This window comes from Takifugu rubripes, chromosome 16 (assembly GCF_901000725.2).
Source record: "Takifugu rubripes chromosome 16, fTakRub1.2, whole genome shotgun sequence".
Classification (NCBI taxonomy): domain Eukaryota; kingdom Metazoa; phylum Chordata; class Actinopteri; order Tetraodontiformes; family Tetraodontidae; genus Takifugu; species Takifugu rubripes.
The window spans coordinates 8,800,352-8,823,237 of NC_042300.1; the positions used below are offsets into that span (position 1 = coordinate 8,800,352).

The 22,886-nt window shown below is 45.7% G+C and overlaps 3 protein-coding genes and 1 long non-coding RNA gene across 6 annotated transcripts; 3 read left to right on the plus strand and 1 right to left on the minus strand.

The window, feature by feature from the left end:
* The first annotated feature begins 139 nt into the window (after nt 1–139).
* Nucleotides 140–8,472, plus strand: LOC101073390 (adenylate cyclase type 8). The gene is made up of 22 exons (XM_029849662.1): nt 140–615; nt 1,493–1,623; nt 2,349–2,545; nt 2,666–3,409; nt 3,517–3,666; nt 3,736–3,866; nt 3,939–4,050; nt 4,132–4,259; nt 4,353–4,511; nt 4,659–4,893; nt 4,969–5,139; nt 5,218–5,318; nt 5,400–5,601; nt 5,675–5,767; nt 5,842–6,002; nt 6,172–6,253; nt 6,333–6,491; nt 6,569–6,715; nt 6,783–6,875; nt 6,967–7,081; nt 7,198–7,400; nt 7,669–8,472. The coding sequence occupies exons 3-22, from the start codon at nt 2,390–2,392 to the stop codon at nt 7,873–7,875; spliced, it is 3,549 nt and encodes a 1,182-aa protein (XP_029705522.1). The 5' UTR covers nt 140–615; nt 1,493–1,623; nt 2,349–2,389; the 3' UTR covers nt 7,876–8,472.
* Nucleotides 8,473–8,876: 404 nt separating this feature from the next.
* Nucleotides 8,877–9,587, minus strand: LOC115252977 (uncharacterized). The gene is made up of 2 exons (XR_003891274.1): nt 9,449–9,587; nt 8,877–9,024 (listed from the first exon to the last, which is right to left on the minus strand). It is a non-coding gene; the product is annotated as an uncharacterized lncRNA (long non-coding RNA).
* parp1 (poly (ADP-ribose) polymerase 1) lies at nt 9,568–17,595 on the plus strand. The gene is made up of 23 exons (XM_003971676.3): nt 9,568–9,727; nt 10,421–10,583; nt 10,691–10,806; nt 10,888–11,102; nt 12,879–12,969; nt 13,050–13,166; nt 13,296–13,472; nt 13,559–13,718; nt 13,807–13,947; nt 14,016–14,255; nt 14,334–14,399; nt 14,474–14,606; nt 14,723–14,918; nt 15,027–15,155; nt 15,237–15,320; nt 15,411–15,533; nt 15,616–15,744; nt 15,824–15,922; nt 16,020–16,172; nt 16,257–16,384; nt 16,460–16,521; nt 16,643–16,757; nt 16,913–17,595. Exons 1-23 carry the CDS (start codon nt 9,605–9,607, stop codon nt 16,992–16,994), a joined length of 3,042 nt encoding a protein of 1,013 aa, XP_003971725.1. The 5' UTR covers nt 9,568–9,604; the 3' UTR covers nt 16,995–17,595.
* A 240-nt stretch (nt 17,596–17,835) lies between these two features.
* lin9 (lin-9 DREAM MuvB core complex component) lies at nt 17,836–22,843 on the plus strand. Of its 3 annotated transcripts, none has more exons than XM_011612096.2 (15): nt 17,836–17,937; nt 18,813–18,845; nt 19,166–19,257; nt 19,440–19,553; nt 19,624–19,754; nt 19,849–19,974; nt 20,064–20,221; nt 20,311–20,444; nt 20,739–20,867; nt 20,939–21,040; nt 21,126–21,206; nt 21,286–21,411; nt 21,530–21,712; nt 21,813–21,910; nt 21,987–22,843. In XM_011612096.2, exons 1-15 carry the CDS (start codon nt 17,907–17,909, stop codon nt 22,090–22,092), a joined length of 1,644 nt encoding a protein of 547 aa, XP_011610398.1. In that variant the 5' UTR covers nt 17,836–17,906; the 3' UTR covers nt 22,093–22,843. The 3 variants fall into 3 exon arrangements, with proteins under 3 accessions (XP_011610398.1, XP_029705524.1, XP_029705523.1); XM_029849664.1 differs by lacking the exon at nt 17,836–17,937 and adding an exon at nt 18,019–18,063; XM_029849663.1 differs by lacking the exon at nt 17,836–17,937 and adding an exon at nt 18,101–18,392.
* Nucleotides 22,844–22,886: the final 43 nt, after the last annotated feature.

The window sequence follows — 22,886 nt, forward strand, 5'->3', positions numbered from 1 at the left end:
TCTCATCTGACATCTATACAGTAATATCAAAACCGCCAGCAGGCATACTTCAGTAAAACTCGTCATCAATCTCTGTAACTGTTTATACAGTATATTATTTCTTAACGGGGCTCTTTTCCAACAAATCCATATTCTGCCACTTGGTGGCAGTACTGGGCGAGTTTCAGCCATTCCTCCTTTGTCACCATGGCAACCTAACTTGCTGCATAAATGAGTAGAGAAAACAAAATTGGATTTCTCTTCTACTTATTATGATCAGCTAAGACCTTATTAAGGCCTCAGAGTGTGATGTTTATTGTTGCAGATTGTTCTGTTCACTATTGCAGCCTGCAAAAGTTTACTGACTATAAACAGTTAACAATGATCATTGATCACCAGCATCAAATTAGACAACTGTCAGGATTTCTCTAAAAATAGACACATTCTCATCCCTCTCAAATAATCCTGTTGTACCTGTCCCGAGTTTGCACAAGCTTTTTTTTCTCTTCAGCAAAAATAAAGAGCTGCACTGAGAGCCCTGCTTGGTTTTTGTGTCGCCTTCAGAAGCTCAAACAATAGCCAGCAACTGTTGAAGACGTCTGCAACAGGCCTGCATTCGCCACATACGCCGCCAGCGTAAGTGGATATTTGTGTCCACCATAAGCACTTGGCAAGCACGCAGGCCACCACCTGCAGGAGGATCAGCTGATTATAGTCGACAGCCAAAGCGGTTAGCCTTAATTCTAATTAGCTCCTGGGGTTTTGACCTCAGAGTGCTAATTCTATCCCGACTCCTCCTCCAGTTACCAATAAAGAACACAAGTTTCACAGCAGAATCGGCGCTCCTGTTTCATTTAGCAGAACTTTCTCACCACCAGTTTCATAAGTGTGTTGAGGGTTTGGCCAGTTCTCTGGCACCTGCCTGATCTGGCAGCGGTTACAGTAAAGTAGAGCTAGTTACCTTGACCTGAAGCCAGTATTTATAGACCTACGGTAATCAGCAAGAGTGGGCTGAGCTGCATAGTTATGGCAGGACAGATGGGGACTGCACTCTCAGCTTTCTGCCTGCTTGTATTTAGAAGCCTTAACCCACTTACAGGCGTGAGGCCCCTTGTTCTCCCAGTTCTCCCATTTGACTTCGTCCCACAGAGGAACTGATGTCAGGGAAAAGTTCATGCTTTTAGGCACCTGAGATCTCCCACACCTACCCGAGGGTAACAGTTGGCATTCAAGGGGATAAAAGACAAGTGAGCGATGGTACTTTTCATATCGGATGAGGGCACCAGTGCTCACTCGCACAGACGAGAGTGGATTTAGTGAGATAAATGGTCAAGAGCTCATTTGTTTTGGTGGGAATGAACTGAACCAGCCAGTGAGGGGGCTGCTAACTAAGTAATCCTCTTTGCGCTCCTGCGGCTCCACGCTGCCATCGACGGCAGCTTCTAAACAGTTGCAGTGATGATCAGAGCCAGAACGGCTCCACTGGATCTCCTCTGACCTTTCTCATTTTTAGATGGATCCCACCTTGATTTTCACATCTGGGTGTGACTGTCGTGCTGTGGGAAACTGGGATTATGGATGGCTGGATATGAATGGTGAATGCAGAACACGAAGGGTGGAAATACGATATGTGAAGCAATACAGGTGAGTTTGAAGCAGTTTAGTCAAAATCCTGTTAAACATTTCTTTCAGCCTTTGGACCACCGATCCAGCTGGTGCCTTCATCATAAAATGAAAAAAAAAAAAGGATCATATTGTTAGTCTTGAGTATTTCACTCAGGATTATTCATAGCCAAACCTTCAGAGAAATGAATCAAATGTTTTTGCTGATTTGTGAATACTTCCAGCCAGGCTAACGTCTCTTTTAAACGCTGATGCGGTGCAGATCTTTGGTTCCACGTGAGGCACGGGCTGATGATAGTGGCCTTAACTAAAACAACCCGCATCCGTTTAACTCATGGCATTAACTAGCTCAGGTCTAAATCCGACCACCAGATTTCCTTAAAGCTGCCTTTCTTTTGACATGCTGCATGGACACGTGCGCCTCGGCGGCTGTGTGTTCTTAATTTAGATACAGAAAATGGTTTTTGATTGCATTGACAGGTTTACAGGTTTAAATTTATAGGATGACCTGGGTGTTATTGCATAGATGCTGCTGAAAATGGTGCTTTCATGGAAAATGGGAGCCATCCTGACAATCAATCCCTGCTGAGAACAGAAAATTCTCAATTATCTCTGTATCATTGATCCAGAAGGCAGTGTTTGATAACCTCTGACCCGAATTGACCTCTATGACATCAGGATCATTGTAAATACAGCTCCTCCGGCACCACTGATGATATTTTTACCTCCCACACCTCTCCTGCCAGCCGCCTCCCCCTGATCTGAGACAAACAAATAAGGCGGCCTGATGGTGACCTTTGCTGAGACGACACAGGCCTCGCCGATGGAGCTGCACAAGCCCGCCTGCCTGGCGGCGACCCTGTCCCCGGGCCTGAGGAGGAAGAAGATGCTGTGGCAGAATGCTGTAAAACACATCATTATCCAGCAGGAGCTGAGCGCCCAGGTGACCCACCTTCCCACCCTCTAAACACACATGGTGATAGGATGGAGTTTGAGTCGAGCACAACTTCCGTGGAAGACGGGACGTCAGGCGAGGTAGATCTGATCGTCTTCTCTTTGGTAGGTTGGCGTGGAGCCCGCGCAAAAAATCATCGTGACAGACACCTACATCGAGGATATTAACAGACAAATCCGCAACAAGGCGACGCGCGGGGCCACCAAACGCCGGTCCTCCTGCTTCCGAGTGCACCCCGCCCACAGCCGCGGGTCCACCTCCACCCACGGCAGCGTGAGAGGATCCTTCAACGATTACGGCAGCGACGCCGACTTCTTCGTGAACTGGGGCCACACTGTCTTTGGGATCTACCTGCCCTGCCTGAGGCACACCTTCAAGTCACGTGACTTGGAGAAACTCTACCAGGAGCATTACTCGCACCAGAGACGCAACTCTCTCGCCATCACCAACGTGATTGACGCAGTGGCCAAGCTGCACGTGTTGGTTCTGTACCTGGTGCTGGCGCCCGAGGCCGTCACAGACACTCTGCGTGGCTGCCTGACGTGTGTGTTTATGATGTTATCTGCGGCGCTGTGCGTCCTGGTGTTGACCTGCAAAGAGTCCATGTCGCCGCAGTGGCTTCACTACGCCGGCCTCGCCAGCTGGCTGTCACAAACCATGCAGCTGCTGGGAGGACTGGTGTATGGACTGGAGAAGGATCCTGCTTGGTATGTTCTGTTCACGTTATTTGCCACATACACGCTGCTGCCGTTGCCTCTGCCGTGGGCCATGTGTGCCGGCTCCCTCACCTCAATGCTGCTCCTTGTGGCGGAGCTTATACGCAGCTATAACGATGCAGTGCTTATGAAAATGGTAAGAGAACAGCCTGAATATCCTCCGTTGTATCATGGTGTCATTGTCTCCTAAACATGAATTGAAATCACGCAAGTCAGCAACAAGCTTGACTCTCTCGCATGCAGGTGTTTGCCAAAGGCCTGTTGTACCTGGGCATGAACACGGCGGGCTTGTTCATCCACTACCTGACCGACCACGCGCAGAGGCAGGTTTTCCTGGAGACGCGGCGCTGCATCGAGGGTCGCCTCAAACTAGAGCAGGAGAACCAGAGACAGGTACCCCTGCAGAACCTTCTGATTCAGACAGGATTCGTGTCATGTATCCATAAAAATCTGGCCCCACAGGAACGTCTGGTGCTCTCCATCCTGCCCCGCTTTGTTGCCTTGGAGATGATTGCTGACATGAGCTGTTTGGAAGATGAACTCAGCCCACAAGAGTTCCACAAGATCTACATCCACCAGTATGAAGATGTCAGGTAAGTGCACTCACTGTACAGTCGCCATCCAAGTTTGTTAGGCTGAATTTCTCACTCTTCTCATCTTTGCAGCATCCTGTTTGCAGACATTAAGGGCTTTACTCTGTTGTCCATGAACCTGTCAGCCCAGGATCTGGTCCGAACCCTAAATGAGCTCTTTGGACGCTTCGACCGGCTAGCAGAGGTGATAAATTACTGTCCCAGATTCTGATAACACATTGTTTTGCTTGGTTTGGGGTGTGATAGAATCCCTGTCTTGCCACAGGAGCATCACTGCCTGCGGATAAAGATCCTGGGAGACTGTTACTACTGCGTATCTGGGGTCCCTGAGCCGCAGCGCGCCCACGCACGCCACTGCGTGGAGATGGGCCTGGCCATGATCAACGCCATCCGGTCAGTCGCACCCTGACTGGAGTTCTTGATGGGGGGGCTGTTTTGTTCAGCTTACTTAATAAAATAAATCAAACCTTTTTAAACTAACAACAGGTACGTGCGGAAGCAGCTAAAGTTCGACATGGACATGAGGATTGGGATCCACTCTGGCTCGGTCTTGTGTGGCGTTCTGGGGCTGCAGAAGTGGCAGTTTGACGTCTGGTCCTGGGATGTGGGCATTGCCAACATGCTGGAGGCTGGCGGTATACCAGGGTGAGTGGTGAAACCGTAATATAAGGCCAATAATCATGACATAATAGTATTCAACAATCAGAGCCTTATCTTATTTATTCAGCTTCTGTGCTCTAGCTAAAAAGAACTTTGGCATTTTTCCCCTTTTTGCCTTGCATCACTACCCAGACGCATCCACATCTCAAGGGCGACCCTTGATTGTCTGGAGGGCACCTATAAAACCGAGGACGGACATGGCCGAGATAGGAACGAGTTTCTGCTGAAGCACAATATCGACACTTTCCTCATCTGCCCCACCGAGGAACCCCACACCACTGAACTATATCGACCTCCAAAAGTCCACAAAACCCATCGCTGTGGGAACCCGGATATTCCGTTTGGGAACGCCATTGACATGAACAGTGTAGGTACAACTAAGACCAGATCTTGATTCCAGGAAAAATGCTTTTAAACCCACGCCTCCTGCTTGCTCCTGTAGATCCTCGCCTCCTTCACCAACGGCTCGCTACCCAACGTTTGGCACTCCACCTCTAAGGAGATAAACCTACGCATCAAGCATGCCATAAAGGTTCGGAGCAGCGATCAAATGCACAGGGAGCACATCGCCCCTCTGACGTTGGTGTTCAAAGATACACACATGGAGGACAAGGTGAGTTGAGGTTGCCGCCGAATGCCTTGAGGAGAGGGATAGGTCTGCTGACTGCGCTCTGTGTTTCCATTGGCTCAGTTCTCCCAGATGAGGGATGAGATGTTCAACTCCAATCTTGTCTGCTCCTTCATCATGCTCCTCTTCCTCATGGCTGCACAAGCTCTCATTCCTGCACCCAGGTATAATCCTGCGCCTCCCCCCTCCTGGTTTAGTATCCTCACCATCTCTTCTTATCTCTTCTTCTCTTGTTCTTCCATCAGGACGTTCCCGGTCATCCTCCAGTTCTTAATCTTTCTTCTGGCCTACGTGTTGCTGCTGTCTCTCGCCCTGGCTGAAGAGTTTAAGTGGAGTCCGGCTGCGCTGCAGCATTTCTGCTGTTGGATGCATGAAAACAACAGCGCGCGTAACCTCCTCACCATCACCGCCATCGTCATCAACTTTGGCCTGGCCTCTGCTGACATGGTGAGGGTCTAAACTTGCTTCTAGGATATCTGAATTTTATAAGTTCAGCAGATTGACGCTTTGATCATCACAGGTGTGGTGCATTCTGAAGGAGGATGAAGAATCTGTCGCTCTGGACACAACAGGCACCACTTCACACCCGCTCACCGTGTGCACCCATCCGGAGGTGAGACGTCAGCTGTATTAGGGGCAACCTCAGTCACAACGCAAAATCAACCCCCCGCCCCCTCTATACTTCAGATCTTTGTACTGAGCGTTGTGATCGCCATGGTGACCTGCGCAGTCTTCCTACGTCTGAACTCTCTCCTGAAGCTGGCAGTGCTGCTGCTGGCAGTGGCCGTATACACCTACCTCATCCACCTGGCCTTCCTCGCCCTCACCCGTGCCGATGTGCTGCACAGGTCAGTCACGCCTCAGTGGGCCTGTTCACATGTGCAAATATACCCCTAAGTTGCCAGGACAGCTAACATATTTAGAACAATAATTGTACTTGATGCACCCATGAACTACATTTAAATGCTGATCTCTCATCGGTCTTTCCCGTCGCTCTCCATCTCAATGTTCCCACAGATCTCAGTACATCAGAAGAAAAGGAATTTCCATCCTTCTCATTTCCATGTTTATTGTTGCCATCTTCTACAACGGACAGCAGGTATGTTTGACTCGCAGCCTCATGCAAACTGTTTGGTGCCAATGGGCTGGCGTGTAAATGTGGGTTTGCTGCTTCCAAGTGGGAGGCCACTGCCCGACTGGACTTCCTGTGGCGTCTGCAGGCCCAACAGGAAGTGGAGGACATGCGGGAGTTACGGGAACACAACGAGTGTCTGTTGTACAACATCCTACCTGTGCATGTGGCGCGTCATTTTCTGGACAGGAGCAAGAACGATGAGGTAAAAAGAAACTTCTGCTGACATCTTTCAAAGGGAACCTTCACTTTTTAAAACCCAGTCACAACTGAATGTTTCAGGAACTTTACGCCCAGTCCTATGATGAGGTGGGCGTCATGTTTGCATCCATCGCTGGCTTCAATGAATACTTTGAGCAGAAGGAGATCAAACACGAGGGCGTCGACTGCCTCCGACTGCTGAATGAGATCATCGCCGGTTTTGATGAGGTGACTGTGCAGCTGGAGACGTCGGGTCATATTCGAACCTGTGTCTCCAAATTTTGCTTCTGTCCAGTTGCTGGAGGAGTCATACTTCAACTATGTGGAGAAGATAAAGACCATCGGCAGCTGCTACATGGCCGCCTCTGGTTTGGCTCCCGACAGACAGGTGTGACATTGTCTTCACAGTCTGCCCCGTGCACTTGTGTACCCTTCCAATATGGCTGCCATCATCATCTGTTCATCTCTGTCTGTCTCAGACATCCATGGACGAATGGAATCACCTCAGTGAGCTGGTTTTGTTTGCATTGGCAATGCAAGAGACCTTGAAAGAGATTAACAGGCACTCCTCCAAAAACTTTGAGCTGCGTGTTGGTGAGTAGCATACTGCATGCATGCACACAGAATACAGAAGCTCAGCAAAACAAACTTCAGTGATACCGCAGACATAATATTAAGTCATTGGTTTATTTGATTCGGATGGAAAACAGGCATTGCCCATGGGCCAGTGGTAGCAGGGGTGATCGGTGCCACCAAACCACAGTACGATATTTGGGGTTCCACTGTCAACCTGGCCAGCCGCATGGACAGCACAGGGGTTAGCGGGCGAATCCAGGTACCCGAGGCCACAAAGAAGATCCTGGCAGAGTGGGGGTTTGTCCTGGAGCTACGTGGAGAGATTTTCGTCAAAGGGGTGAGCGCCACAAGTGTGGGGACATTTTATATAAATAGTAATGCAAGAGCTATTTTTAATACAATCAGATGAAAGAGAAGGTAGCAGTGCCCCCTGGTGGCCACTGCTGTAGACGTGTCATCAGACAGGACAGGGACACTCTTGAAAACTATAACTAGACATAACAAAAAGTTCTTATTCATGTATTTACATGCAGTTTCAAGTATGTTATTCCACTTGTTTCTTGACTGCAACGGAAACCGGGTGACCTTCCGTCTTTTCTCTGTAGGTGAGTGAGCATCAGGGAAAAGTGCGCACATATTTCATTGGAACGATGCGCAGCAAGACCTCCACAGACGGACGCTTGCGGGTGCGGACTGGAGGACGCCTGACACTCGCAGAAGTGGTCTTTAACTTGGTCCAGGCCAGAGACAAGGAAAAGAAAAGGGAAACCAATGGGAGCTTTGCTCTGACTTCCTGCACGATTCAATGCTGAGGGGCTGCCGAAGGTCAAACAGAGAGGAGGACGCTGCCATATTGTTTCTGGTGGTTTACAGTTTAGTTATAAAGTATTTTGCCATAATTACATTTTCTGCACAGACTGAGAGAATGGCTTTAGCAACATGTGCCCTCCATATCCGTGACCTCTTTTATGTCAGTTGAAGCTACATGCAGGGGAACTCAGCCATGGGCTTTTTTCTTTTTTTTTTTACACAGATTAGATCCTGCCTGTCTGACATAAGCAGTTAGATCTTTCTTCTAATACTGTATTGCCATATTGAGATGTGATAACCATTGCTGTTTTGTTTGTTTTAATCTTTTTGTTTTATTTGTTGATTTGGAGCAGATGATACTCCTGGAAAGTACTCAGACGTCAGAGCCAAAAAACACAGAATACCTCAAAACAGCAGCCTCAGATAGACTAGTGGCCTATACAATATTGATCGGTGTTATTTTAATTTTTGCTATTATCTTGCTTAATTCTCGCAGCTTTTTCCATGCATTTATAATGTAAGTGGACCTGTTAATAATAATAGCTTTCTAGTACAAACAAAAAATAAATGACATATTTTTGTCTTTTTTCTCTCAATAATCCATCAACCTGGATCAATCATGAACGAACTAATCTTTTAAGGTTGTCAATAGAATTTCTACACCTTCTTTAACCTATTTTTTCGTTTTTTTTGAAAGCCTGGGCGATTAAAAGTCAGGTCTATTGTTTTTAATTATAATCATTTTATTCTTTATTTAACATTACTGTGATCATACTTTGTCATAACCTTATAATATGATAAACATTTTTCTACATTTGCTATTACAAACTGCCATTCATCCAAATTCTTACTAAAATTATCATCGATAAAGATCAGAAAATATGTCATGTGGTCTTGTTGACCTAAATATTTCAACGCTAATAAATATGAACCTGTTTTTCAAAACCTGACCTGACAGATGTTCGTGTTTTGTAGAGGAAGTAGAGGAACTGCACTGATTTCAAGCAGGATTTTATTTTTCTTTTGGACATTAGATTTTCAATCATTTAAAGAAACTTAAAGTAAATCTTTGGCTTTCGAGTCTCGCTCGATCTCTCTGGACTCCATTAGCCATGACTGTAACTCTCGCGGGTGTTCGACGGCCCGATCGTCTGTAACGACAGACGGATCACATCGCAGTTCAAAACCAAGTTTCAAAATGACGGCTTCTTCATGCCTATGGCGTCAATAAACACAACAAGCTTTGGAATAATTGAGCTGCAAAAACTATATAGAGACACCGACATGTCATTATCACTGGTTTCTGCTGTCCGTATTCTTGTAGAAGCGATTTTACAAAAATCTAGAACAGTTTTGTACAGAATTATGATATTTTTCTTCTGTAATCTCTAATTTCGTCTGTGATTTTAAGGGGCTGTATTATGCACACGCAGCATTCAACGAGTAATTACATGTTAAGAAATTGCTATTCGTTGCAATCTGTAGGCATAGTATTATCCCCATACTTGAGAAACATGAAAAAGTCCATTTGGGTTTATTTAGAGAATATGTACTTAAGGACGAGTAAATACTTACAAAGTGAGAGCTCTTTGTTTGTGTTTGCTCTCTTTGGTCCCGTGAAGCCACGCGGGCTCCGCTCCTCTTGCGTTGATTGTTGTGACTCCGCTTCATCTGCAGAAAGTTCCTTCTGAGGCTGGATTCTGCTAGAACGGGAACAATTTTATCGAAGCAATGTCGGAATCTCAGAACGACAAGCTCTACAAAGCGGAATATGCCAAGAGCGGCCGCGCCTCGTGTAAAAAATGCAAAGAAAACATAGCCAAAGACTCGCTGAGGATGGCCATCATGGTGCAGGTAACGTAGCGGTGTCTGGAGAAGATCTAACAAATCCCGTGCTTAAGCTAGATTACTGTCGTAGTTACTAAATGCTAATTTATTCTAGGATCACACGGAGCATTAACCAGCAAACTAGCGAGTGCAAACATGTCGTTCCTGATATAGTTTTATCAATGAGGGTTCGGGCCCGGCTTAGCATTCAAATGGCTGGCATTGTTTGTGGAGTCCTGACCACAAAGAGCCACTAGTCTCCTTAATGCACACTGCTCATCTATAAAGTGACCTTCGCAGGCGTATTTACACTCATGTCCGAGTTTGCAAAAGCTCAAAATCTTCAAAAATGTGTAGAATTAAAAACTCAAACCGCAGCATCGTGGCTGTCACGCAGCGGAATCTGTCAGATCCGGACGTGTCTGCGCAAAGACCGCGGGTCTGGTCCTGATCTGCGGGGCAGATCTTTCTCTACCGACACCGTATCGTCCTGTCAAACCAGCAGACTCGTGTTTAGTACTTTAAAAATGAAAGGAAAAACAAAGGCAGCTTCTGCATCGTTGTGTTTTTCTTCCTTCTTGCTGCATGTTTCTTGAGATTTAGTCAAGCAATACTCTTTTGTGATGCTTGTTCATGAAAATGTCGTGCTTACCCTTTTAATCAGTGTTGAGAAACATTGTATTTTTAGGTAAATTCCTTGATTCTTTCTTTACCCTGCAGTCCCCCATGTTTGATGGGAAAGTCCCGCACTGGCACCACTTCTCGTGCTTCTGGCAGCGAGCAGCAGCTCAATCGACTTCCGACATTGATGGGTTTTCCGGCCTGCGCTGGGAGGACCAGGAGAAGATCAAGAAGGCCGTCGAAAGCGGGGGCGCGACGGGAGGTCAGTCGTCGGCATTTAAAAGACATGTGAGCATCTCATCATTTCTGACTGAATTTGCGCGCTGTGCTTTTCTGTTTGGGGCTTTTGGCGCGGCTACTTTTCTGCAGGAGGAACGGACTCAAAGAGTGGAGCGAAAGAAGAGAAGACATTAAACGAATTTGCGGTCGAATATGCCAAATCGAACCGAAGCACATGCAAAGGTTGTGAGCAGAAAATAGAAAAGGTTGGGCCTTCATTTCATTCGGATCTTTTAGGAAAGCTGTGAATCTGTGTATTCATCATTATCATTTGACTAATCTTCTAGGATCAGATTCGGGTGTCAAAGAAATCCGTTGACCCGGAGAAACCGCAGCTCGGCCTGATTGACCGCTGGTACCACACAGCGTGCTTCGTGAGCTGGAGGGAGGAACTGGTCTTCAAACCCGAGTACAACGCCTCCCAGCTGAAGGGATTCAGCAATCTACGGGCAGAAGACAAGGAGGAACTTAAGAGGAAGCTCCCATCAATCAAAACGGAAGGGTGAGAGAAAGAAAGGAGAATAATTTTAAATAACATCTGTAACTTTTGTAAAAATATCCGACTTTGTGTTGCAGTAACCAGCTGTAACCTTAGGCTTAGGTTTTCCTCAATAAAGAGGTCTTTTTTTTTAATGGAAAACATGCATCTGCACAAAAAAGTCAAAAGGTTTAGGAGATAATCACTCAAGAGGAAATACAAAATGACATATTTGAGGTTTTGTGCAGGAGCAGCTCAAATCTGAGGGGTTTGATGTATCTTCCACCAATCAAATCTGTGCAGTCCTCTCTATCGTCACCATCAGCTACTGTCCAGCATCTCTGGCAGCTGCAGTCCTGCAGCACAAGAACATTGTCTTGAACGTCTCTTTAAACGGCGCCATTGTGAACGCATATAAGAAAGGATTGACGGCAGAGTTTGCGTGTGACAGAATGATGGCGGTCAGCAGCAGCTCCAGCGGCACGGCGCAGTGCGGGCAGAGCAGCAGGAAGCAGTTGATGATGTGGAGCGGGATCCAGCAGACTGTGAAGAGGAAAAGAACCAGAAAAAGCGTGGTGGCAGTCTTTATTTCACGGTGCATTCTCCCCTCCGCTCTGCCGCTCTGCTCGGACTTGATGCGCCTCAACTGCCGCTTGACCTCAACAAATATCCGTGCGTAAATCACAAACATGATCACTAGCGGTGCTAGCACACATGCAAAAAAGTTGAAATAAACCATGTAGGTCATGTCCACCACCGAGACGAAGAAGCAGTAGCCCGAATCGGGCGGCGTCTTATGCCAACCCATCAGAGGAACGAGCCCGATGAGAAACGCCAGTAGCCACGTGGTCAGAATCACCATCAATGCATTGCAGGATGTCATCAGAACCTGATAGCGGAAGGGCATGAAGATGGCCACGTAGCGCTCCACAGCTACAGCTAGCAGGCTAAAGATGGAGCTCTGGGTAAACATGATCAAAAGGCTCAGCATTAGCAGACATGGGTAGAAACTGTGACGCGGCAGACCGGCGTCTGTGAGGATGGCGCAGGGAATGGCAACGGCGCCCACGCAAATATCCGCGACCGCCAGAGAGACCAGAAAGTAGTTGGTGACAGTCTGCAACTTGCGGTTAAGGCCGACCGCAGCGCAGACCAGCAGATTGCCAACGGTGGACAAGAATGCAATGGTGAGCTCGGCCGCCAAGTATGGACCATTAAGTGAGACGGCCAGGTCAGGAGCCCTGGAGGAGTTCTGGGACGGTGCGTGGGAGGTTCCTGTTTGGTTGAACTGGAACATTACAGTCCGGTTCATCATCCTAAAAAGAGGATGCAGTAATTGTTGAGTTTGACTATTTCTAACATGGAATCTTAAGTAAGAAGGATAATTACTCACCGATCTGCGGCAGATTTAACCTTCTCATCACCGTTTCTGTCAGTTGCCTCCGCTGTTTGAACTGCAGTTTGTATGGTGGACGTGGTTTTATACTTGTCCCATCATCCCTCCTGATGTCAGGCGAGGACGTCTTTGGACTCACGAGGCCCTTAATAGAGCCAAATCTGGTCATAGCGGAGTTGACGATCTCAGCTTAGGGACTGTGCAGACATGTATCTACCTGCATTGGTCTGTTTTCATTAACTGATGCCGTCCTGATGGATTTGTCTAATGAAGAAAGGTGTCGAGAACAGCATTTGCCCAAGATGCATTTTGTTCCGGCTCTATTGTCCACTGTCCTCCTGGGATTCGTTTCTGGGAAGCGATAACAACGGAAACATAACCTGAAGTGTAGTCTGCTCTCCCAGGAAGCGCAAATCCGATGAGGTGGACGGCGTCTCAAAGAAAAAGAAGAAGGAGGAGGAGGAAGAGAGGAAGAAGCTGGAGGAGCAGCTGAAGGTGACTTTTCTTAAAATTTGGTTCCCCTACTCCACTTGGGATCTATATAAATAATAGTATGTTGTCTTTTGTGTGTGCAGACTCAAAGTCAGCTCATTTGGGGAATTAAGGACAAGTTGAACAGATTCTGTTCCATTAATGACATGAAAGAGCTGCTGATTGCAAATGGCCAGGATGTTCCTTCAGGAGAGTCCAATGTAAGATGTTATTTTACTTTTTATGGAGCTGTGTTCACCTCAGTGTGGTTTTGCTTTAATCTACCTCGAGGCTTTTGCTACACTTGGACACTTGACTATTTTTTCCCTTCCATGCTGGTTGACTGACAGGTGTTGGACTGCCTGGCTGATGGCATGTCCTTTGGTGCCCTTGAGCCCTGCAGTGAGTGTACTGGCCAGTTGGTGTTCAAGGGTGATGCTTATTACTGTACAGGCAACATCTCAGCCTGGACAAAGTGCGTTAACAAGACCACCACACCCAAACGCAAAGACTGGGTGACCCCCAAGGTAGGGTTCTTCATTTCAGTGCAATAATTGTTTACCTGCGAGGGGAAAGTGACGGTTATATTTTGCTGCTTCTTTTTTGGTTTTAGGAATTCCATGAAATTTCCTTCCTGAAGAAATTCAAGTTCAAGAGACAGAACAGGATTTACCCCAAAGAAGCTCCGCCCCAAACAGTCAGTGCGGTCAAAACTGAATCCTTAGCCAGTGCATCCAGCGTCCCGATGAGTCTGCCAGAGGGAGCGCCTCCAGGTTTGTGAAGAGATGCTTCGGAGTTTTTGAACATCTGAGAATAAAGAATTCCTTTTTCATTTGGGTTTATTTGATTTTGTGCGTGCAGACAAGCCTCTCACTGGCATGAAGCTGGTGGCTGTGGGCAAGCTGAGCAAGAACAAGGATGACATTAAGGCTGCTGTGGAGGAGCTGGGTGGGAAGATCACTGGAACAGCCAACAAGGCCTCGCTCTGCCTCAGCTCTAAGAGTAAGTTACCGCTGTTAAAAGAATTGAGTTGTGTTTGAAAAATTAAATGTCTTTATGTGCGTTCACAGAGGAGCTGGAGAAGATGACAAAGAAAATGGAAGAAGTGAAAGATGCAGGGGTGCGCGTGGTCTCCGAAGACTTCCTCACAGATATCAAGTCGTCGGGTAAAGACCTTCAGGAGCTGGTGTCCCTGCACACCATCTCTCCCTGGGGGGCAGAGGTCAAAGTGGAGAGTCAGGCACAGCCCGTGGCTTCAAAGTCAGGGGCAATGGCCGCCAAGAGCACGGGCAAGGTCAAAGAAGAAGAAGGTAAGTCGATGCTCCATTTGAGCCACAACTTAAATGATCTTTGGAATCTTCCAAGTAATTAAATTCATGACTTTATAGGTGGAAGCAAAAGCAAGAAGATGAAACTAACTGTGAAAGGTGGAGCTGCTGTGGATCCAGATTCAGGTAACGCTCTAGCACTCTGAAGTGATGTTTTCCTTCTTTTTCACTGCATTGATGATTCCATTTTTCGGTCTTAGGTCTGGAAAACAGTGCACATGTCCTTGAGCAGGGCGGAAAGATGTACAGCGCCACACTGGGTTTGGTGGACATCGTCAGAGGAACCAACTCCTACTACAAACTACAGCTGCTGGAGGACGATGTTCAGAAGAGGTGAGTCGCCTCATTCTCAACAGGTCTGAAAAACATTCCAGGGAAGGAGGTGTCACATGACTTAGTCTCAGTTTGCTGCAATTGGTTCTTCTAATAAGATCCCCATGTACACGCAGGTACTGGGTGTTCAGGTCGTGGGGCAGAGTGGGCACCACCATCGGAGGCAACAAGCTGGACAAGTTCAGTGACAAGAACTCTGCCATGAACAACTTCCTGACCGTCTACAAAGAGAAGACTGGTAACGAGTGGAGCTGCTCCAATTTCACCAAATATCCCAACAAGTTCTACCCCCTGGAGATCGACTATGGACAGGTACAGATGCACGCAGCACTGGTCACGATTATGTTTTTAGTTCTGTTTGTAGGTTCTCTTTAAATGTTTTGGATTCTCTAATGTCTGTGTTTTGTGTTTTTCTAACAGGATGAGGAAGCAGTGAAGAGGTTGACGGCCACAGCAGGGACCAAGTCCAAGCTGGCCAAACCCATACAGGAGCTGATCAAGATGATCTTCGATGTGGAGAGCATGAAGAAGGCCATGGTGGAGTTTGAGGTGAGAGAGAGAACCTCAGTTTTGCTGCTAACGTCTCATATTGTGGCTGCATTAATCACTCATTACCGTTCTTCTCTTCAGATTGACCTCCAGAAGATGCCACTGGGGAAGCTGAGTAAGAGGCAGATCCAGAGCGCATATGCTCTCCTCACTGAAGTCCATCAGGTGGGTAACCAGCAATCAGACCTACGTTGGAGGTCCTCCCTCTGTGATTCTTAAACGTGGTTCCTGTCATCCCGTCCTAATCGGTGACAGGCTGTGTCAGACTCACTGCCCGAGGCCCAGATATTGGATCTGTCCAATCGTTTCTACACCTTGATCCCTCACGACTTCGGTATGAAGAAACCACCGCTGCTCAACAATCTGAACTACATTCAGGTATGAAAACTCGGACATTTCTGCAGTCAGAACGGATTTGTTTTAAACAAATGCTGCACCATCCCCACACTTCTGGGCTCAGGCGAAGGTTCAGATGCTGGACAACCTGCTGGACATCGAGGTGGCGTACAGCCTACTGAGAGGAGGGGCCCAGGACAACGAGAACGACCCCATCGACATCAACTATGAGAAACTCAAAACCAAAATCGAGGTGGGGAGCAGAAGATCGGAACGTTGTTGTGTGAAGGGACATTTGCAGATATCACAGCTTGCTGTTTGTTGTTCCACAGGTCGTTGACAAGTCTGCCAAGGAGGCTGATATTATCCTGCAGTATGTCAAGAACACCCACGCTGCCACACACAACACCTACACACTGGAAGTGCAAGAAGTAAGCAACATGGCAGCATGCTTGTTTTTTTGTGTGTGTCTTTGTTGTCGCTCTCAACATTTTTGTAATTTTTCTAAAATTTTTTTACAACTTTTAGATCTTCAAAATACGGCGAGAGGGGGAGCACCAGCGTTACCGTCCATTCGAAGAGTTGCACAACCGGCAGCTCCTGTGGCACGGCTCTCGCGCCACCAACTACGCAGGTATAATGTCTCAGGGTCTCCGCATCGCCCCGCCAGAGGCTCCAGTGGTGAGTTTAGAATCCTTCTAGACTGAGCGTGTTTTCGGCGCCGTTTTCTCCATTTAGCCTTTTCATTTTTGTGTTGTGTTCCAGACGGGTTACATGTTCGGCAAAGGTGTGTACTTTGCCGATATGGTGTCCAAGAGTGCAAACTACTGTCACACTTCCCAGTCAGAACCCGTAGGTTTCCTGCTGCTGGCTGAGGTCGCCCTCGGCAACATGTGAGTCAAAATACTGTGGAAAACCGTGTTGAAGTTTACTAATTTGAATAAATACTGGATGGTGTTTTATTACAGGCACGAACTGAAAAAGGCCTCACACATTACAAAACTACCCAAAGGAAAACACAGCGTTAAAGGTTAGAAGCTGATTGCTTTTGATTCTTCAGGATAATCTGATTTATTTTCTTACAGGATGATGTAATTGTGAAATATTTAGCAACTCGAATGTCTCAAACTGACACAACACATTTTTTTCAGGTTTGGGAAGAACCGCCCCTGATCCAAGTGCCACTGTCACTCTGGACGGAGTGCAAGTGCCTCTGGGAAATGGAGTCAACACAAACATAGATGACACCAGTCTGTTGTACAACGAGTATCCTTTAAATAAAGCACCATTCATTCTGATTTGCTGTATAATTACATCAATAGTTGAAAGTCAAACTTTGTACAAAGGATTATCATTTTTTCCATTTTCCTGTGCTCTCTGTCACCTTTATTGTTTGTTTTCCCTAACCGCCTCTCCTCCAGGTATATCGTGTATGATGTCGCACAGATAAACTTAAAGTATCTCCTGAAGGTCAGATTTAATTATCAGACGTCCCTGTGGTGAAGTGGGCTGTTTCCAATCCGTCCTCAGTGGAAATAAAGAGCCGCCTTTGCCTCCAAGCGCCTGGACTTTCCTCCCTGCCCCACCAGATGTTTAACAAACAGGTGGTTTAATGATGCGGAAACCATCCATTGCAATGGTTTATTGGGAATCTCAAGTCACTTTATTGCTTCTTCAGCAGGTTTCTAGCTCACAGACTTCCTCAGTAGTGCATTAGGTACTGCTTTAGAGTTGTAGGCACAATATTATGCTCGTACAGTGCTCACTATAGAGACGGATTTGTTTGTTTAAGTCTTCCTTAGTTAATTCCTTAGTTATCGCCCAATTCTGCAACTTGGAATAATCTCTTAATAACCCATCTGCAAACATGCATAAGCTAGTTTTTAAAGTAGTTTGTACACAGGGAAAAAAGCATATTGCAGACTGTTGGTTTGAGACGTACTGCGCAAGGTTTGACATGTACATATTTGATTTTGTTTTTGGTTTCTTCAACGGTTTCCTGGTTATTGTTGATTTGAACTCTTCTTTTGGGAGACAAAACCCGCCCTCGTATGTGGTATTTGTAGTGCTTTACTGGCTCAAATAAAAAATACTTTGAATTTCATACATGCTCTGAATCGTTTATTTACTACAATGGTACTTTGTAAATAATCCGAATTTATCTTTGCGGCGAACGAGTAGTTCATGAAACGTAGATGAAGATCAACGGTGCAATCATAACATTTTCTAAAGTTTCTGGGATCATTTTCGCTTCGAGGTGTCTAGAAAATATTGATTATTGTGTTATATAATATAGTAGGAGGTGCGTATTTGTACAATATAGCGGCTTTATTTCTCAAATCCCCCTCCAGACAGCGTCCCGACCCAGAATGCATTTTGACAAGGTCTTTGAAAAAGCGGCGCGGCTGATTCAAGATGGCGGAGATGGACCAGCTGTTAGACGAGAGTGAGTATCAACAAAAATTAAGGGAGTTTTTTCTTTTTTTTGTTTAAATCCAAACACGCATTCTGGAGCAATAGAGACCTTGTTTTAGCCCGCTGCAGCCATGGATTAGCTAAGGATTTTTGGGGGGTTTGTTTATTTTTAGTCATTGAGTAATTCTAGGGACAAAGATATACTGGTCTGGGTGACTGCTAACGCTTGTTAGCACGGTGTGCTAACCACAGCTAATGTTGGAGTTGAGCAAGTTACTTAGACCATCTGGAAAATACGACAAACCTTAGCTTAGCCCCGAGCTAACGCTGGTTAGCCTCAAGTCGTAGGCAGGAATAACAAAAGAGCAGCTATAACGCCTATGTTCCCTCGGCGGACACGCTAGCCCCTAGCAGCGATTTTGATGGGCTTAATGTTTGTTCTGTGTTCCGTGACATCTTAATTGCATGAAATGTTCCTCGGTGGTGGTAAATACTGCAGGATAACGTCCTGCTTATCATTTTGACAGCCCGGTGAAGGGAAATTAACACATCGCGGCATTTGGCCTTTATTATAGTTACTTTGCTAACATAAAGAGCTGGTGTTATTCAGTTTTATGGGATCATATCGGGATAATATCTATCGTTAGCTCGGCTGGTTAATTTCTTGATATGTCCAGCTTGTTCAATGCCCGTGTTTGACAGCTCAAACCAGGGCAAAGGCCTAATTGACCGTGCTAACAAATATTATGCAGTAAATTATTTATACTTGCCTCCCTGTTACATAAGCCCCCTGTACAGGCGACCCAAAACATCCCAGGGGGCTAACCACAGTCACAGTTGTTAAATATGTGTTCTAAATTGTCTAGTGTCTGATCGTACATTCATTTCTTTTGCTTATCTTCACAGGCTCTTCTGCAGAGGCTCTTGTTAGTCTAAAGGGTACGTGGATTAAAGAGGAAAACTTTTGGTTCTCTTTTTGACTGCTGTAAAATGAAACTGTTTTGTCGTAAACCAAGCTGTAAATTTAAGCGATTTTACTGAACCATTGACTAATTTATTTCCAAATGCTGTGAAATCGTTACTCATTGAGGATTATTCTGCTCTCCCATTGTTGTTCTTAGAGATAACCCATTCAAGGGTTTGTCTTCAGTGGCTTTAGAGTAAAGTCTGTTCGAGCTTTTAGATCCTAATATCCTTTTACTGGAGTTATTACTATCATCAGTCAATGTTTTGTCAATTTATCATAATTTCTTTAATAGAAGGCAGTTTGTCCAACACTTTAAATGAAAAGAACAGCTTCCCGAGGGCTCACAATACCAGGGGACGGCAGTCCTCCCTCACAATGGACACGGTCAGTTGAATATCGAGTAATTTTAGATTTCAGAGATACCGGATCTAATCTGGTGTCACACTAACTGTTAAATAGTAAGGCTCATCAAAGTTGCATGAATCTTTTACTCCAGGTTTTGGTTTCTTTAACGTATTATTAGGTTGTGGCATAATCTGCTGTCCTCGTTTTTTTTCCCTTTGCAGTCCACGCGCAGCTCAAAGAGGAGTCGTTTGTTTCGTGACGAGGATGAGCAGCCACAGCTGGGTGTCCCTTCCAGGTCCCCTCGAAGAAGCCAGAGGGTCACCACCCCACCACAGGTAAAGAATTCACACAAACAATGTTTTTTGCATAATTCTATTTATTCTAAATGATTGTTTTTCTTTCCAGAAATTTTCCAATGTGGTGACACCAGACAAGAAGGCATCACAGAAAATCGGGCTGAGGTTAAGAAACCTTCTTAAGCTACCCAAAGCTCACAAATGGTGCATCTATGAATGGTTCTATTCAAACATTGACAGGTAGAGTCTCAGAACACATTATTATTTAAATATCTGCATATAACTGATTCAGCAGCGTCTAAACATGCTAAATACATTTTTTTTTACTCTCCAGGCCTCTCTTTGAAGGAGACAATGAATTCTGCTTGTGCCTCAAGGAGTCGTTTCCCAACCTGAAAACAAGAAAGTTGACCAGAGTTGAATGGGGAACAATCAGGAGGCTGATGGGGAAGCCTCGACGGTACGCTGTGTTGTTAAACACGGTTTGGGTGCAAGAGGAAATTCACTGTCCAAACAGTGAAGATGCTGTTGTGTTTTGATACCGTCCAGGTGTTCCTCAGCGTTTTTTGTGGAGGAACGAACAGCTCTGCGGCAGAAGAGGCAAAAGATGCGGCTGCTGCAGCAGGGAAAGATTTCTGACGTGTCAAACTGCAAAGACCTTCCAGATGAAATCCCTCTGAGACTCAACATAGGGACGAAAGTCACTGGTAATGAGCGCACACGCACTAAGTAATGATGCGACTGGCTGCTACTATAGCATAAATATTACAATTCTATTTTGTGTATTGTTCCAAAGCTCGTCTCCGGGGCGCCCATGATGGGTTGTTCACAGGACAGATAGATGCAGTGGACACCACTGCAGCCACATACCGTGTTACTTTTGACAGAAATGGACTGGGAACACACACTGTGCCTGACTACGAAGTCCTGGTAATATAACGGCTTCCTTGTATTAGAAGCAAAGCTAAATAACAACAGATTAGTCATACAATTTAGATCTTTACTGTGTATCCATTTACCATTTATTTTTATTTGAATTCTCCTTTCAGTGGTTAATTTAATGTTGCTCCTGTCACAAAAATGACAGAGCAACATCAATTTGCCCCTCTGACAAAAATTAGAATGGAAACACACTAAAATTTATATCTGAAAATCACACCAATAATGAGGAGATGAGGAGAATTGTGCTAAAGAAATATAAGATGCCATCCTGTTGCTTTCCAGAGTAATGAGCCCAATGAGACCATGCCCATTTCAGCCTTTGCCCAGAAACACCGGACCACACGCTACATGCAGAACCTCATGACCCCACCAAGGGGGCCTTACCCACCTGCCACCCCTCCCGTCCTCATGGTAATTTAAAGCTACTACTGTGCTTATCCTCTTTTGAGTTAGAATCTAATGTCCATTTCTTGTCTGAACAGGACAATGACCCCCTGATCAACCAGTCTCCCTGGAGGAACAAACTGCCTGGTGCCGAGGGAGAAACTCTGGGAGGATTTCCTGTCAAGTTTCTTGTTCAAGTGGTACATATTCCAGCTAAAACCTTACACCCCAAAACTCTTTAAACACTTTGTTCTAATGAATGGTTGCCTCTTGTGTTGTGATCAGACACGACTTTCCAAAATTCTCATGATCAAAAAAGAGCACATAAAGCACTTAAAGGAAATGAACACGGAGGCAGAGAAAATGGTACAGTCATCGTCTTTTAATCATCATTGAACGTTTTGTATGTTTTAAACTAAAGCTCTGATCGTGTTTGTGTGTTTAGAAGTCGTACTCGATGTCTATTGACTTAGATTTCCAGAGGCGATATGCAACCACAGTGTTGGAGCTTGAACAGCTGAATAAAGACCTGAACAAAGTGCTTCATGAAGTCCAGCAGTACTGCTGCGAGGTGAGCGACAACACGCCCCGTTCTGGTGTGACCGAAAGGCCAACTCCCAGTTGTGGAATTGCGGGGAGGGAGTGGCTAAGAGCCTGGTGTAATATGTAACTCTGCTGTGTTGAGCCAGCTTGCCCCAGATCAGGGAATGGTTCCAGTGGATCACCCTACAGAGCTGCGCAGGCGCTGTGAGGAAGAGGCTCAGCAGATGGTGCAGATGAGCAGTATCTCAAAAGATGGACAGCAGGGCGCGACAAATCCCAGCCTCACACATCTCATCTCCCGGCTCACAGCTGTACTGCTGCAGATCAAGGTACAGACATACAGAGGCTCGCCTGCCATCTGGTTTTGTTCCTGGTAGAAAGATCACTCTGGGAAATGGTTGACTAACACTTTTTCCTTCTCTTTTCCAGTGTCTGGCAGATGGGGGAGACCTAAATTCATTTGAGTTTAAATCTTTGACAGACTCCTTAAATGACATTAAGGCATCTATTGATCCCTCCAACCTCAGGTTGGTACAGTCCATCTAAAGAATGCGGGTATTGGATTAAATGTTCTGATGGTTCTTCTATTCCCTCTATCAACAGTTGCTTCCAGAATAATGTTGAGATCCATGTGGCACACATTCAGAGTGGGCTGAGTCAACTTGGCAACCTGCATGCATTCACTGCCAACAACACCAACGCAGTCTGAGCACGTGCAGCAGCACTCGCGCTCACACGTCTGGGCCATTTTACTTCAGAGGTGGTGCTTTCACCTAAACTGTTGCAAGCACGCCTCCAAGGATGTTGTGGTCTACAGCATTATGGTCTCCCACCGACACGAGGGAGGACTTTTACCTGCTCTTTTATTGGATGGAGATGTCGGTGCATTCGGCTGTACACAGCCTGAAAGAGTCTTAAAGGATTGTCACAAACCCACAACTCCACAGCCCCTGGTTATTTATTGGTTTCACGTGCCAAAACATTGATTCATACAGGTTTTATATTACATATTTATTTATTTTGATTAGCAGTTCATGGTTTCATGATGTTATTTTGCTGTCCGCAGTTTCCCCACTGTAAGTGTTGTGTTCTGTTGTGTCACTGATAGCAAACACAGGGGGGCTAAAGAATGTTTTCTAGGTTTATTGTAGATAATTGTACAATATCTATAATTGTTAGGAATATGGTCAACATTTCTGTCTGAGCAGAAGTGGCTTTTATAAGTTTGTGTGCACTGAACAGAGATTTTCTTATTTTTATAAAGGCGAATTCTGCAGTTCTCAAAGCGTTTTGTGTATCTGGCATGACTGTCATCACAACCCCACAACATGATATAAAACACAAATGGCTTTTTCCAAGAGGATCTCCTTTTTCAGTTTTGTAAAATTGTATATGAGAGTGCGCCTGTGCAGCTGTATATAATTTTTTGGTCTTTTTATATTAAACAATCTTGGAAATCAGCTTTTGGTCCGATAGCTTAGTCTTTATTAAAGGTTAATTCAG

Coding starts and splice junctions, on each gene's coding strand:
- parp1 (XM_003971676.3), top strand. CDS start 9,605: ATGTCGGAATCTCAGAACGACAAGCTCTACAAAGCGGAATATGCCAAG. Junction 16,173..16,256: donor CCCCGCCAGAGGCTCCAGTG/GTGAGTTTAGAA, acceptor GTTGTGTTCCAG/ACGGGTTACATGTTCGGCAA. Junction 16,385..16,459: donor GAGGTCGCCCTCGGCAACAT/GTGAGTCAAAAT, acceptor GTTTTATTACAG/GCACGAACTGAAAAAGGCCT.
- lin9 (XM_011612096.2), top strand. CDS start 17,907: ATGGCGGAGATGGACCAGCTGTTAGACGAGA. Junction 21,412..21,529: donor TCCAGCAGTACTGCTGCGAG/GTGAGCGACAAC, acceptor GTGTTGAGCCAG/CTTGCCCCAGATCAGGGAAT. Junction 21,911..21,986: donor ATTGATCCCTCCAACCTCAG/GTTGGTACAGTC, acceptor CTCTATCAACAG/TTGCTTCCAGAATAATGTTG.
- LOC101073390 (XM_029849662.1), top strand. CDS start 2,390: ATGGTGACCTTTGCTGAGACGACACAGGCCTCGCCGATGGAGCTGCAC. Junction 4,260..4,352: donor GCCATGATCAACGCCATCCG/GTCAGTCGCACC, acceptor AACTAACAACAG/GTACGTGCGGAAGCAGCTAA. Junction 6,492..6,568: donor ACAGGAGCAAGAACGATGAG/GTAAAAAGAAAC, acceptor TGAATGTTTCAG/GAACTTTACGCCCAGTCCTA.